This window comes from Triplophysa rosa, linkage group LG8 (assembly GCF_024868665.1).
Source record: "Triplophysa rosa linkage group LG8, Trosa_1v2, whole genome shotgun sequence".
In the NCBI taxonomy this organism is placed as follows: domain Eukaryota; kingdom Metazoa; phylum Chordata; class Actinopteri; order Cypriniformes; family Nemacheilidae; genus Triplophysa; species Triplophysa rosa.
Window position 1 is genome coordinate 19,339,741 of NC_079897.1, and position 14,611 is coordinate 19,354,351.

Here is a 14,611-nt window from a genome sequence, read left to right on the forward strand (position 1 = left end):
CATCATCTGCTGGAGACAGAGAGAGACAATTGAATTGGGAGGCAGCATTGCAAATGAAAGATGTTTTATGAAAACTGACAATGGCCTGTCACGGTTATATAAAATGGTTTGAATTGTTGTAAATATAGAAATGAGAAAAGGATGGAATTGAAAGGTTATGTAAATGTTTCACTCTAGGGGGACCCCACAACTGACTTGAGTGAATATTACAAAAGGAGCTATTTATGATTGCAAATTTCAAACTCAATATGCAACATACTTAAAATACATGGAATCCTATTACGGGTGTGCGTAAATGAATATTTTCTTCTAAATTTACTTAACCAATTTGCATTTTTTCTCGGGTCCCAAAACTTGTGTGCCGACAGAAAGCGGGAAAAATGTGGAGTTTGCTGCCATAGAAACTCGGGCAGAGAGGAAGATGGCAGGCCGATGAAAGTGAGGTACACAAAGAGGTGACAGAGGTAGATCACGAGAGAGTGAGCGAACAAAAGCAGGACAGAAATAGACTTCGAAAGAGTCAATGTAGCTTGACACAATGGGTGTAGAGTAGAGACAGGAGGAGCTAGCAAATGTGGTCGTGGCGGTGGGGAGGGGAGGGGAGGGGGGGGGTGCTGTGCTTTACAAATGGGCAGAGGGGAAAAGACAGGTGAGATATAGTAAAAAATAAAAAGAGGGAAAAGACAAAAAGACAGAGGGATTCCCCAATGACATCTAATCTCTTCCTCTCTTTCTCACTGTCCTCTCTCTTTCTATTCCCTCCTTTTCTCCCAATAAATCATTTTGACTTCTCCTTAACCAACTCATTCCCTGCAGACGGGAGGCAAACTGCAACTATTCCTTTTGCTCTCTTCTTTCGGCATCTCTCTTTTTTTGCTCACCATTTTTCTCAATAACAAAAAAAAGAAAGAATAAAGTATCACCTAGGTAGTCATGATATCAACTCTAAAATAATACAGTGCACTTTTAATTGTGTACTATTTATTTATCAGTGAAGATCGAGTGTTAGGATGAGCAGATCCCACGAGTGATGGACAGAAATGCAAATGAGCCAATCCATCCATTCATCCCTCTTAGAGAATTTCCCATTATTATTCCACATTAGAAAAGAATGGCAGTGTCGGCTGGGAGTGTGAAGCAGGTGGGATAGGACGGAGGATGCACTGCACTCTAACAGACAGTGCTGATAGGTCATTAAAACTGCACCAGGAGCGCTTTGTTTCCTAATTGTTTTGTAATATTTTACGCTAGAATGAAGGTTTTCTAGTCCGTCGTGTGAGCTACAGTCTAGTAAACCTCCCTAAAGCGCTCCAGAGTGAGAGCCGGAGTTGACGGAGACGCGCTTTTGTCCTGGGCAGGAGGCGGAGCTGAAGACTGAACGAGCACAGCCTACCAAACAGTGTATGTGTGTGTGCGAGAGGGAGAGAGAGCGTGAGTGAAAAGCGTGAGTGAGTAGAGAGAGAGAGAGAGAGAGAGAGAGAGAGAGAGCAGTGAATGTGGCCAGAGAGAGCGAATAAAACTCACTCGCGCACTTGTTCGTCACACATTTGTAGTGTGAAGCATCCCGCCGCAGCGCGAAGGATTCTCCGCGTGCGTCCTACCTGACAAGACCCCGCATTAGAAACAAAAGCAAATATAGCTTTGCATTTACCGAGCACGTGAGAGGTTATTTCTGTTGCTCTCCAGCGAGAGCGGGAAGGACACGCTGCACTATCCCTTATTTAAACTCCAAATTTCCGGCTGCCTGCATCTCTCTGATCCATCAGCACCTGAAGAGCTCCGGTCACACATCAGCTGTATCGGACTGTTGGATTTTGGTTGACGCCATGGGGACAGAGGGAGGGGGTCTTCACCATGGATTGTGACTTTTTAAACACTTAAGTCAATACACCGAACGCCTAAATTGAAGAAGTTCATCGCGCTTTAGGCGCTTTACCGTCCCCACCTTCCTCACAAAACGGGATGGTTCCTGATCGCAATTGCCTGGGGTGAGAAGAGAGAGACTGAAGAAAAAAGAGTGGAGGAACGGAGAGATCGAGGGATTATGGCTCACTTCCCGCTCTGTATCTTTATTCTGACGCTCACCTGTACGAACTTTGACCTGGTGAATGCGGCCAGACATGCGGTGCACTGGAACAGTTCAAACATACTGTGAGTTCCTTTTCATTTCCACACCATTAAACACGCAAACAGGCCTTATTTATCGCAAAACAATACAAATATATAGTGATTTGCTGAATTTCCACAGTAGTTCGTTCTTTGTGTTCAAAAGTGTAGAATATATACCAAATTTCAAGTGCAGCTATCTTATATATGGAACAAATTTTAAGGTCCACCACCAAAGAAAGAGTTTCCCTTAAGGGACAGGTGCCTCTTCTGTAGGCCAGGATAGGAGCTTTGAGAGAATGTATTTATTCGAGTTGTTTATGTATCACTTATGTATTAGAAATCAGAGCAGATTAGCAGTTTGTTTTGGTCATACATTTTCAAAAGGACAACAGGAAGTGATAGATTTCCCAGAACCACCCTTTGATTTGGTAAACAATCACAGATGGTGTCAATCTACTGAAGCTTCTTTTTCGCTCCTAAACAGATGCTTGCTGAATATTAGTGCTTTGCAGTTTACACGTGTGTCATGGTACAAATGGTGTTGTTCAGGTGAAGCTTTTGTTTCATTTGCCTCAAGCATCTAGTAGCAAAACTCTATCCGGCATTATTTGCATTACACTTTTAAGTAATTGACGCAAAGTAGCTTTACCAGAATTCCATGCCTGAAGTCCCAATTAAACTGTCAAAATCAACCAAATTATACACGGCATTAAACATTATCTGGTTATTCAAAGTTTGCAGTTTACAGTTTTGTCCTTATAATACCTCTCTCTCCCTTTCTCACTCTCGCTTTCTACCACTTCTCTGTTGTTTCCTCCACTCATCTCCTACATGTTTCTCCCAGGGTGTTTCCCTCTGTCTCCCCACACCTCTCTTTTCGTTCTCCCTCTTTTAGCATCATACATGGAGTTCAGTCTAGTCCCCTGTTTCTTCTCATTCCATCTGCTGTAATTAGCAGCACTTTTTCATATTGACCTCAATATGCCTGCTTTGTGACATCGCTCAATCTCGGCCTCTTTCTCTATTCACATACACCCATTTGGTCCCTCTCACACGCACACACTTCATTTTTCCTTCTTGTTATAATAGTTGGGGTGTTTAGGTCGTAGAACGTGTGTGAAACTCATCTGCTGTGACTGAAAGGTAAATTAGAGCAACGGCGTGGACGTAGATGAGTGTGTGCTGGTGTTTACCTTAGTTATTATCAGACTCGCAGATTCTAAAAATTATAAAATTCACAGTACCGAATGCGGTAGAATACAGATTTGGCCTAAATTATAATCAAATTGAACGCATGGACTGCAGCTGGGGTAAAACCCAAGCATTTTTATATACTGGTACTAAAATGTCCCTTACTTTCCGTTGTGCAGAGGTTATTTGAAGAGTTTGGTTCCAAAATGAGATAACTCAGTTTTTAAAGCGACCCTAACACACGCGGTTTCTGCCAATCTCATATTAATCTTGAGTACCTATAGAGTAGTATTGCATACTTCGTATCTTCGAAAAGTATTTAGTTTGATCAAATTTATAAAAGATAGATACAGCTGTAAGATTATTTCCGAAAGCATACGGCGCGTGCGGGGAGGGGTAGGCTGAACTAAAGCACATTGCCAACAAACACAGACATCAGTTTCACTCACCGCATGCGGTTCATGTCCGGCATCTTTTAGCGCTGGGACGGCTCCATATATCAGTTTCAAACGATCCCCAAATCCAGCGTTGTATCCACCGTTTATATAACATTCATCACACAAATGCAGTGAACAAACAAACACCTGAACTTCGCGAACATATGCTCTCTCTCTCTCTCTCTCTCTCTCCCTCTCTCTCTCTCTCTCTCTCGCTCTCTCTCCTGCACACAAGTGAAAGTGACGTCTGCGCATGCTCCTTCTCCTGCTCTCCTTGCTGCCGCGTGGGCGTGCCGTGTGCTTTTCCGGGAGAATTGTCCAATAAGGGACAAAGAAATATTGTTACGAAACAGTTTTATATGGTCGAAAAAAACTTTCCGAAACCTGTACGATCGCTGGGGGAGTGTATTGAGCACAGAAATACTACGTAATATGTCCAACTCGTTTTTTGACAAGTTGACCATGTTAAGCATGAGAAGACAGCACGTTTAACATTGTAAAGAAGTCAGAATGCATGACACATCGTTGCAACACCCCTTTAAAAATGTTCAAAAATTATGTTTTTTTTTATTGTGGATTCCAATTAATATCAATCAAACTGCAGTTGGTTTGTTTTGATTTAAGCTGTAATAACAAAAAAATACAGCTAACTAACACAATAAAACACAATAAAAACATGATAACATAATAAGAAACATCATTTTTTATTTTTTTCAAAAATCGAGTTATCTCATTTTGGAACCAAACTCTTCATTTGTGATTATAATAAATAATCTGTTTTAAGGCTAAAAGAAAGTGATCCTTTATAATTCCATATTGTGTTTAGTGTTGATTCAGGAGTGTCTTCATGTCTAGCTTGTGCTTTTATTCACAACGGAGTGCAGTGAAATAAAAAGTGCCTCTTCGGCTCAGCCTAAACGTACAGCAAGAGCATCCTAACTGCATTAGCATCGGTAGCAGCACGGGGCGGATATACTACGTGATAAAACCAAATTAAACTGGATTATTTTCATGGCTTAAGTTTATTAAGACAGCAAATGCTGTAACGCTCTAACGCTCCAGCGCACAGCGTGCTCTCTGCTGAGAACTGGAAAGAATTAGGAAATTAACCCAATTGTTTTGCTATGAGCTCAGTTCTGCTTGTGTCTGGGAGATGTGTTTGATGGAAGATTTACTTTGGGAAAAAGAGTGGAGGATATAAGAAAAGTTATATGTGTTTTATGTACCTCCCTTTCTCTCCATTACTACTCTGCAACACTGATGACACCCTGTTACCTCAGCTTGGCCTAGTTACACACCACAGAGAAAGAGAGAGAGAAAACCATTAGAGCTGTGTGGGGTGATATTTAAGCATTGTATTGCTGAATGTCACTCTGTATTCTTTCAGTATACATGCGCTTATTCTCTGGAGTCAGAGCCTAAATGTAGCACAACAGACTAATAGCGAGCCATGGCTGTGGTCAATGTGGCCATAAATAAACTGCTGATTCCGAGCTGAATTCAGGTTTGTACTACAGCCAGACACCGAAGCTGCACAGTCACTCCGTATCTCATCGCCGTGGACCAGACCAAGCGGGTTGCGCTGGTGAGAAATTCTCTGGGTTGTGTTGTGACTCGAGGGTGTGATGCAGTACAACTTAATGTCTTTGTTTCGAGCAGCACGCATTTGGTGTAAACAGTAAGAGAGGGCCCGTCGGCTATGAAGTAAAAACGAAAACAAAGCAACCACACCACTGGTTCCTCATTCATCTTTTGGAGACTTATAGCTGAGAGTGTACCTTTAGCACACACACACACACACACTGACAATTACTGAGTGCGGAGTGGGCAGTGATCCTAACGGCCCTACACTCTCGCTCCAGTGATGCGAGTCCTGGAAAAATAGCGAACCTTCTCAGATGCATAATTGAGAAACGGGGTTGAATAAATACTTACCGGTTTCTTTGCACACACACAAACACCTGCATGCATCTGAATAGGAAAAGATACAATCTCTTCACACATTCTGGGTTAATGCTTATTAAGAAATGTTTTGTGTTCACATGAGGCAAGTAGTTAGTGCAGTGTTTCATATGAGCGCTGTACGTGTGTTTAATGGTGTGTGTCCATGTGGAGATCTGGGGTGCTCTGCTGCTTCACTGTTAGAAAACAATTACAGGGAAGGAGAGACAAATACAGGCTTTAAACTGAGCAGAATGGAATGATTGTTAATTTAATGTCTTTTTTTTTGTTAAAATGTGAAGTGATTTGATAATTAGCAAATTATACAATACCTTCCATATTTTTGAGGGTCATCTATTGGTCAGCGTTAATGCGCAATCTGTTGAGGTTCATCTCTCCCCAACCAAATCGACTGTTGGCATGCCTAGAACATTTAGTTAAAGACTTTTCTTAAAGACTTTTTAAATATTTACATTAACATTAGTCGTTCAGCAGATGCTTTTATCTGAAGCTGCTTACAAATGAGGAACATCGCTAGCTGTTTATTATACAAGTGCCAACAATACAGCGTGCTCCGCAAATGGCAAGTTTCAGAAGTAATGTAGAGTAGTAATAAAATGTAAAAAAAAGGTAGAAAAATAGTCAAATAGAGACCAATTTTTTATATTTGTTTACAGGTGGAGTGCTTTGATTGTGGTTGTACATTAAAGAGAGGGAAAAAATGAAAATTCTGTCATCATTTACTCACCCTCTTGTCATTTCAAACCTGTAGGACTTTCTTTCTTCTGCAAAACACAATAGACGATTTTTCGAAGAAAATCGATAGCTGAACAACAATGGTCGCCCTTGACTCGCATTAGTTTTGTGTCCATACAATAGAAGTTAATGGGTGCCGTTGTGATACAGGTTTGAAATGACAAGAGGGTGAGTAAAAGATGACGGAGTACAAAAACTAAAACGGTAAAAATAGTAAAGTTGAGACAAAAAATCATGATTTGTTTGTAGGTGAAGTGCCTTGTTATGTTTGCGCTTTAGGTTACGTGCGGATGGAGGAGATGAAGGCTCTGATGGTCTCAGCAGATTCGTTTCACCACACGACACTAAACACTAATTGTTTTATGATTTATTTGTTTTATATGAATCCATAAGAAGTGATATTGACAGTATTTATGTTTTGCCAAGGTTCCATTCAATAACAATCCTTACGAATATTGCTGGTGCGGTCTACTGTTGCTATGGTTACATCAATTTACCGCTAGGTGAAAATGCATGTCCTGACAAGTGACAACTTTCTGTTCTGACTTCCCTTGGGGGTTTAATTGGGGGGTTCAGACCCTCTCATAATTCACACCCTGTCAATGACACTGCTCTGCCAGTATCCTTTATTGAGTGGCAAGTCTGAAAAGTGATTCATGGTGTCATGATTCTCAATTTCCCACAGTAAAGTGGAGTTGGATTTCCGGCAAACTGCTAGAATCAGGATCGGGCACCTATTTATTTACACTAGTGTTTGTTAAATACATGCTTGTGAGGTGGGATTTTTTTCTTCTATTAATTACAGTTTGCAGTTATAGTGCAGACTGAAAACACAAATTAAGAAAAAAAAAGTAATATTGCTTTATGCTATTAAAAACGCATTAAACGCAGACATACAAAATATTTCATTACTTTGGGAATAATAATGTGATAGTTTGGATGCTTGGCCCATTAGCAGTGCTTGCGTGCGCAAGAGGAAACACTGGTATATCCAGGTGTTGTGCAGATGGTTTTCAATCGTACAGGTTTAGTTTAGATGGTGTGCTGATTTCACATAGCGTGTGGGTTAAAGTCACTGGGATACGATTCTAAACTTACTATTCCCTTTTGGTTATTATTAATGCATAAACAGTGACTTGATTGGCAGGTGGATGGAAAGACTGAACGGCAAAACTCATAAATCAGATAACCGTCTGAGGTTTGCATATGCAAATTGCTCTGTGCATATTCATGAGTAAACGGAAAGATCTATCTAAGTGACAGAGAAGACCTGGTTCTCGTTCATCAACTTTGCGTTATCAGTGAGTCGACGCGTCACCCGCCCGGTTCGCCCGAGTGTGTTCATGCTTTATGATGTTAGTATCTGTTTGAAGAACAGCAGTCTTAATTAATAACGCCAGTTCAACTGAATCCGATGAATAGGGCGGTTGTGCATAACCACATCCACTTATCACGCAAATCACTTTTGTTTATTTACGCTTCGTCATGGTGAGGGCTTGCGATGAATACAAGAGATGCGACATCAGAGAGCGTTCGGCGCACTTTTCTCTGGGCCACTCATGATCACACCATTGTTTCATGTAATGTTTTTCACACCCTGTCTCACATTTTGTGACCTGCACAGCCCTCTCTTTTCATTTGTCTCCTCTTTTCTCTTTAGTAATTTAATTTCTATTACAGTCCACACCCCTCCATTTATCACCCATCTCCAAACTGTGTGACACTCTCCCAAAGCATCATTGGAGCGCTGAATCCAGCAGTCTCAGCACACTGTAAAACATCCTGCAAATAACTGTCGTGCATTTTGGAATTGGTTTGGTGCAATGTTATGCATTTTATTAGCTTCTTTGACTTGCTCAGCCTTCTATTTAAACCCACGGTTTTTAATCAGGGGTCTATGGGGGTCCCTGAAGGTATTACACAGGTTTAGTGGAGAACAAAAACATATAGAACCCTTGATTTTTAGACTAACATACCTCACAATGTTCATAAAACAAGCCTTTGTATGTTACACACATTTGAGAGCAATTGACTACTGTGTATTTACTTAATGAAGATCGTGCTTGACACCGTGATAAACATTTTTTAAATGTTGGCCCAAGTATCTTAACACTGTTCAGCGGATTGGGCAAACACTTATATTTTGAACAATTATTGACTTATAATGAGTTATTCCCAGCATGCCATACGTTTTAAAATAAACATTCTGTGTTTACGTGTTATTGTTGTTTTAATGTTTGTTTGCTTTATTTATGTGCTGTTGGGTTTATTTTATATTTATTTTGTATATTTTAAATGCTGTTGTTTTTATGGGTATCAAACCTTTAAAACGAACTTTAAAATAGCTGCAGTTTTTAACTCTTGCCTTTATATTGTAATCTCGGATTAAAACAAAAAAATTGCAGGATTACTTTGCCTACTTATATTTACATGTGTTGAAAAAAACACAGACAGCTAAAATGATGAATTATTATTAAAAGCTTACTGATCCGGTAAGGAAACAGTTTTGAACACTAAGTGCTTATGTACTTGCTCAATAACATATTATGTTGTTTATTCTTTACCAAAGTTATAGATTGCAGTTTTAAATATCTTTATTTTGTAACGTTCTCTCCTTTAGAGGTAAGCAGCAGTCTTTGAAAAATGAGCTTGATAGAGAAAAAATCTGTGTTGCTAATTGAACATTTGCTGAACAAGAGATTTCTGTAGTTTCTGCGATAGTAGTTTATTGACTGAAAGAGACAAGTAGCATTTAGTGAACCAACTTCAAACACTGCGCTTCACTTTAAACACATAGAGAGAACCCAAAATATTGTGGCAGCGTGATCCAGAACATTTCAAATTTAATGTTGGTACAAAAAGGTAACCGAACAGCAGCGGTACCCATTGACTTGCCATTGTATGTGTGTCCATAGTAAAAGTGAACAACATGCTTCAAAATATCTTTTTTTGTGTTCTGCGGAAGAAAGAAAGTCATACAGGTATGAAATGACACGAGGGTGAGTAAATGACAGAATTTTCAATTTTGTGTGAACTATTCCTTCAAGGTAAGGAGTACAGTTACAATTATTCAAAGAACTAAAACATTTTGATATCTTGACTTTTTTCTTGAAATATTTTTTCGCTAAGCCAATTTGAAATGCCTTAGATCACGCTGGTTTTCTCAACGTTTCATTGTTTAAAGTGAAGTGCCTCTAGAGGCTTTGTTTCATATTTCTGGGATGATTTTGATATAAATGCAGATGGAAATGATATGTATTTCTGGCCTCTAATTATTCACTTCTAAAGCAGGCCAGATTTGACAGACCTTTCATTACTACGACTCGCGTTGATGAATCGAACAACACGTCTCGCCTCATGCTGCTGTTTTATTATAAATACATGTTTGACACAGAACCAGTCTTCTCTGTGGTCTGCTTTTATATTCATCTGTTTTACTGTCATCTGGCTATAATTCAGTCCTCGTCTGAAAGTTGCTTCTCTCAGTGTAGTAATTTATGCTCATTTCTAATTTGTAACAGCTCAAACTTTCTTAAATATTGCTTTTGTTTTACGTAGCAAGACAATTTTCCCTCATTAAAAAATTGTACCATAAATCACATACATATGCTAATTTCCTCAACAAAGTGTGTGTGTGTGTGTGTGTGTGTGTGCGCGTGTATGCGTGCGTGCTTGTCCTCTGAAGGAGCCAGGGGATGTGATCAGTGTAGATGTGTGTGATTTGAACAGGAAGACCTGTGACTCCTGCTCATTTAACTCCAGCTGGCTGATGGAGGTGAATCGCTCGATAGACGAGTCATCTCATTTTAGTAAATAGAGGAGAAAAAGAGCATTTGAAGTCTCTCTCTCTCTCTCTCTCACACAGATTGAAGTGCCTGGTACTTATGAACACCGTGATTTACAGACACATGACAGCAGGCTGGGGTCTTGCCTTGTGTGTGTTCTGTAAAATGAGTTGGTTTGAAGGCATTCTGCTCTCGTTCCATGTCAACAAAAGACAAAACTGGCTGACGTGATTTATTCTGAACACACACAAGTAGGAGATCGAGTATCAGTAATCCAGAAAGACAAACTCATTTTCGAGGGTAAAAAGCTGAGAATTATAACCAGGTTGATATTCACACTATAACCGTTTGTTATCAGACGCTTCAATAAGAGACGTACAAAGGTTTGTGCATGCAATTATTTATTCACTTAAGAATGTGTTTTTATGATTTAACATGTTTAAGTTTAATATCAGAGATATGATTACAGACATGATGTATCAGGCACTTTAAAAAAAACTTTTGTCAATTAACGTAAAAATGGGCTTTATTTGGTAAAACAAATAAAATTGTCAAATGTATTTGTTGGAATCGATATTATGAAGCTTACATGATGAATGTCAATTCGGGGTCAAATCGGGTAGAAAGCAGCTGCACATTTTTCGTTTTTTACACAGTATTCTCCTGAAGTTAATCACTTAACTTTAGTTTGCTGCCAAGTGCACAACATTAGTTCTCATTTAAGATAATGAAAAATTCCTAGGCCTTTCTCATTCTACAAATTTCCCGTATTCCAATTTTCGATGGAAAATGATGAGCTCTGACTCTTACTTAAGGATGTGTGCGTGTAGAATGGAGGTTTTAATGGGGGTTTTTGGTCATTAAAGTCATCATTAGTCGGGCCAAGAGTGCACCCTGTTCGCCATAATCGTGAACATAATTAGAGAATTACTGGGAGTTGGAGAGTTTGTGTGTATGTGTGTGCGTACATCGTGGATTTTAATGGAGAGATTTTAAATGGACAAGCTAAATTATGACCTTGTATAATGGCCTTTTTTATCAGTCAATGTCAGACTGCGCTTCTGGAACGAGTCTCCTTGCCACACTTGTGAGTGTATGCGTTCTTGTGTACTTGTTTATAATTTGTGTAACTTGCGGCAGGTTTTTCTTTCGAAATCTCATTGCATTTAAATCAATTTATCTCTTACAGCTCTCCCCCCCTCTCTCTCGGGCTGTCTCCCTGTCCATACACATGTAATCTATATGAGAGTCCTACAGAATGTACAAGAGATTTACAGAAATAAACCAGTTTCTGTTAGAGCTGCTGTCAGAAATGTATGTGTGTGTACATAAGTCTTTACTTCTAAATCCTCTTTTCTGTTCGTGGGTGTAGAGAATATCAATGCCCTACTGCAGGTCCATGTGTGTGCAGTTGTTGCAGGCTTATGGTAATAAATGCATTTTCACAGCAGTTAACAGAATTCTGTGTCACATCCCGGGAGAAAGACAGAAAGGAAGGGAGATGTCTAGAGAAGAGGGATTGAGTGGAACACAGGTAGGTATTTATAAAGCGAGAGCAGCAGAGAGGAGAGCGAAAGGGAGAGAATCTTATTCAGAAAGAAAGACTGAACCTCCACCTTGGGTTTACTGACTTACACATGCTCGCACACACACTAATAAAGATAATGCACATACATTCTGCAATAAACTAATGCAAGACAATGCACAACACAGTACCTTTTACACCCCTGGTGACAAAAACAGATTCTGAGACATTTTAAGCTACTGGGTACAGAGTAAAAATTTAATTCAATGAAAAAAGCCAAAAGCATATTTGAGGAAAAAACTCAAATGTAAAAAATGAATCGTGAGCATTTAAGATGTGTGTTTTTTTATTTTTGAATTAACTTGAATAACCAAATTTGTAAAGCTATCTGTTTATTCAGTATTTTGTCAATGGAGTGATTATTCTACAATACTAAAAAAGCAATCAAAACATTGTACAAGTAATTGAACTCCATTACTATATTTAAAAAATATAATAATTTTACGCAGTTGATTTTTTAAAAAGTCCTTTACACCCTTGTGTGTAGCCGACATAAATGCAAGCACAACCACACACATGTATTATCAGCTAGGCTCACACTGTAAAAAAATTAAACAGATAAACAGCAAAGCTATAGAAACGCACACACACTCGCTTCTGTGAAGATAAACTCATTTAAAAGTTCAATATACAGTTTCCTCAGGATTGCAGTTGTCACAGGTCTGAGGAGATACTTCTAACAGCTGTCATGAGTTAAATATAATTGAGAGAGGGAGAGAGCGAGAGAGAGAGCATTCATTAGAGGAGAGGGAGTGGAGAAAGACAGAATGGGGAGATAAAGAATAGATGGGAGAGGAATGAAGACAGAGATGGGTAGAAAGAGAAATGGATAGAGGGATGGCATGTTGTTGCTATGAGATCGGTTCTTATCTGAAGCTCAGAATGACAGCGGGCTGACAACACTCTGCAGAGCTATGACAAGAACTGAGGTTCCTCACACACACAATGATGCACCGAGCAACAAGCTCCCACACGCACGATACGGCTGAAACACATCATTATGCATGTGCTCGCGTACTTTCACTATAAATCACATGCACGTGATATCACGTGCACAATCATGGTTATATACTGTACATGTAATTGTGTGTGTGTGTACACAAACATGCATGCTTATACACACTGGCACAGGACCACTCCCAAGCTTTCATTCACTATACAACTCATATGCATAATTATGCAGACACACACACACTGCTTCTGGAGCCCGGGGTCATTATTTTTGATGTGATGTACAGCAGCTGGAACATGCAGGGGTATTATAGTCTTCCGGTGGGACTGCAGCAGGCCAGCGAGAAGCTGGTGTGCACTGCAATTTACGATACGTGCAGCGCAACAGCTCGGAATAAATAACTTGATCATAACATTTCAGTGTTTTCCTATATTTAATCTACATAATATCCTTCTGCCTTTTCTGCTTTGTTAGATGCATTTGTGAGAGTTTTGTTGGGTGCGAATATCTCACGGCGTGTTGAATGCGGGGGATTATTGTATTGGAATGGGAAAGATAGGGTTCGGACTGTCTGGCCTATTTGAATTTGAATCAAACTTTGGAAGAGTCGAGATGAGAGTGGACAAGGAAAGAAGAGGAGGGTCTGGAGTCAGGACGGGCGAAGAGGGAGAGACAGACCAGACTGCCAATCAATTGTAATTATAATGTGGGTCAATTGTAATTAGATTGAACTCTCATGTGACATTGCCACAGTGATGTACAGCCAACATCACACACCATATGCTTGTCTGCGTGTGTGCCTGTCCGAATGTTTATGAGCGCTCAGTCACTCACATGAAGGTGGTTGGAGACAAAGTAGATTTGAATGCCACTAGCACCGCTGAGTAGTTTGCCCAGTTTTGGGTAGGGCTGTGTATTGGCAAGGGCCTTTCAATACGATACATATCACAATAGATAAGTTACAATACAATATATAGAATACATTTCGATACGATACATAACTGCAATATATTGCAATACTTTTCAAATAAAAAATGTCAAAAGAAAATAGAGCTGAAAATACGTATTTTTTAACATCCCACCAATAGAATCCATCACATACCAGTAGACACCATTATAGTTTCAATTAAAACTAATACAATTTCCATTACAACCATTAAATCTATTAAATTTTCTAATGTGTTTTGGGCAGAGTTCTTTGGTTTTTTTTCAGCAAGGTTGTTTTTGCTGCTCTTCAGTTTGATAGCGTTAATGTCCATTTGTGCATTCTTTAGATTGCATTTTAGGAGACGGAATATTTAATTACTCGCAGTTATTGTTTGACAGCGGAGCACAAGGATAGAGTCACTTTCGCTTTTGCAACCTAATAGTCTTGTGTTACCCGCAGCAACACCCTCATAGTCCGTCAATAAAAAAAAACCTCTGTCTTTGCTCCACATCGCACATGATAATGAACACGTTTCATGCGTACTCTAAACACGCATCATTAAAATCAAAGCGCACCCACGCGTCGGCTCTGGAAGCTGGAGCGCCATGCTCGCTCCCACTTGAGACAATGGGCGTATGTGTACTGTATATGACTTTAAAACGTGATTTTAATAAATGTATCGATACACTATCGTGAACAAAAATATTGAGATAGTTTGCTGTATCAATGTTTTTGCACGGCCCTAGTTTTGGGGTCGGCAGGTTGAAATATTTTACCATGTCAAAAACTGCTTTAGATTTCCCAATGCGGCATTAGAATTAACCACTGGTGTTTGTTTTCTTCATGTACGCTATACTGTATCTCCCTAGTAACAAACTAAAAGTAGCAACAGTACCAATCAAAGCATTTTCAGTAATGTGACAAGGA

General features: G+C 39.5%; 1 protein-coding gene across 1 annotated transcript in view; it reads left to right on the forward strand.

Annotated features, from left to right (window-relative positions):
• Nucleotides 1-1,461: 1,461 nt before the first annotated feature.
• efna3b (ephrin-A3b) overlaps nt 1,462-14,611 on the forward strand; it is a 47,586-nt gene continuing 34,436 nt past the window's right edge. The window contains exon 1 of the mRNA XM_057341159.1: nt 1,462-2,151. Coding sequence (XP_057197142.1) covers nt 2,045-2,151 — 107 coding nt within the window. The 5' untranslated portion in view covers nt 1,462-2,044. The remainder of the gene's footprint in view (nt 2,152-14,611) is intronic.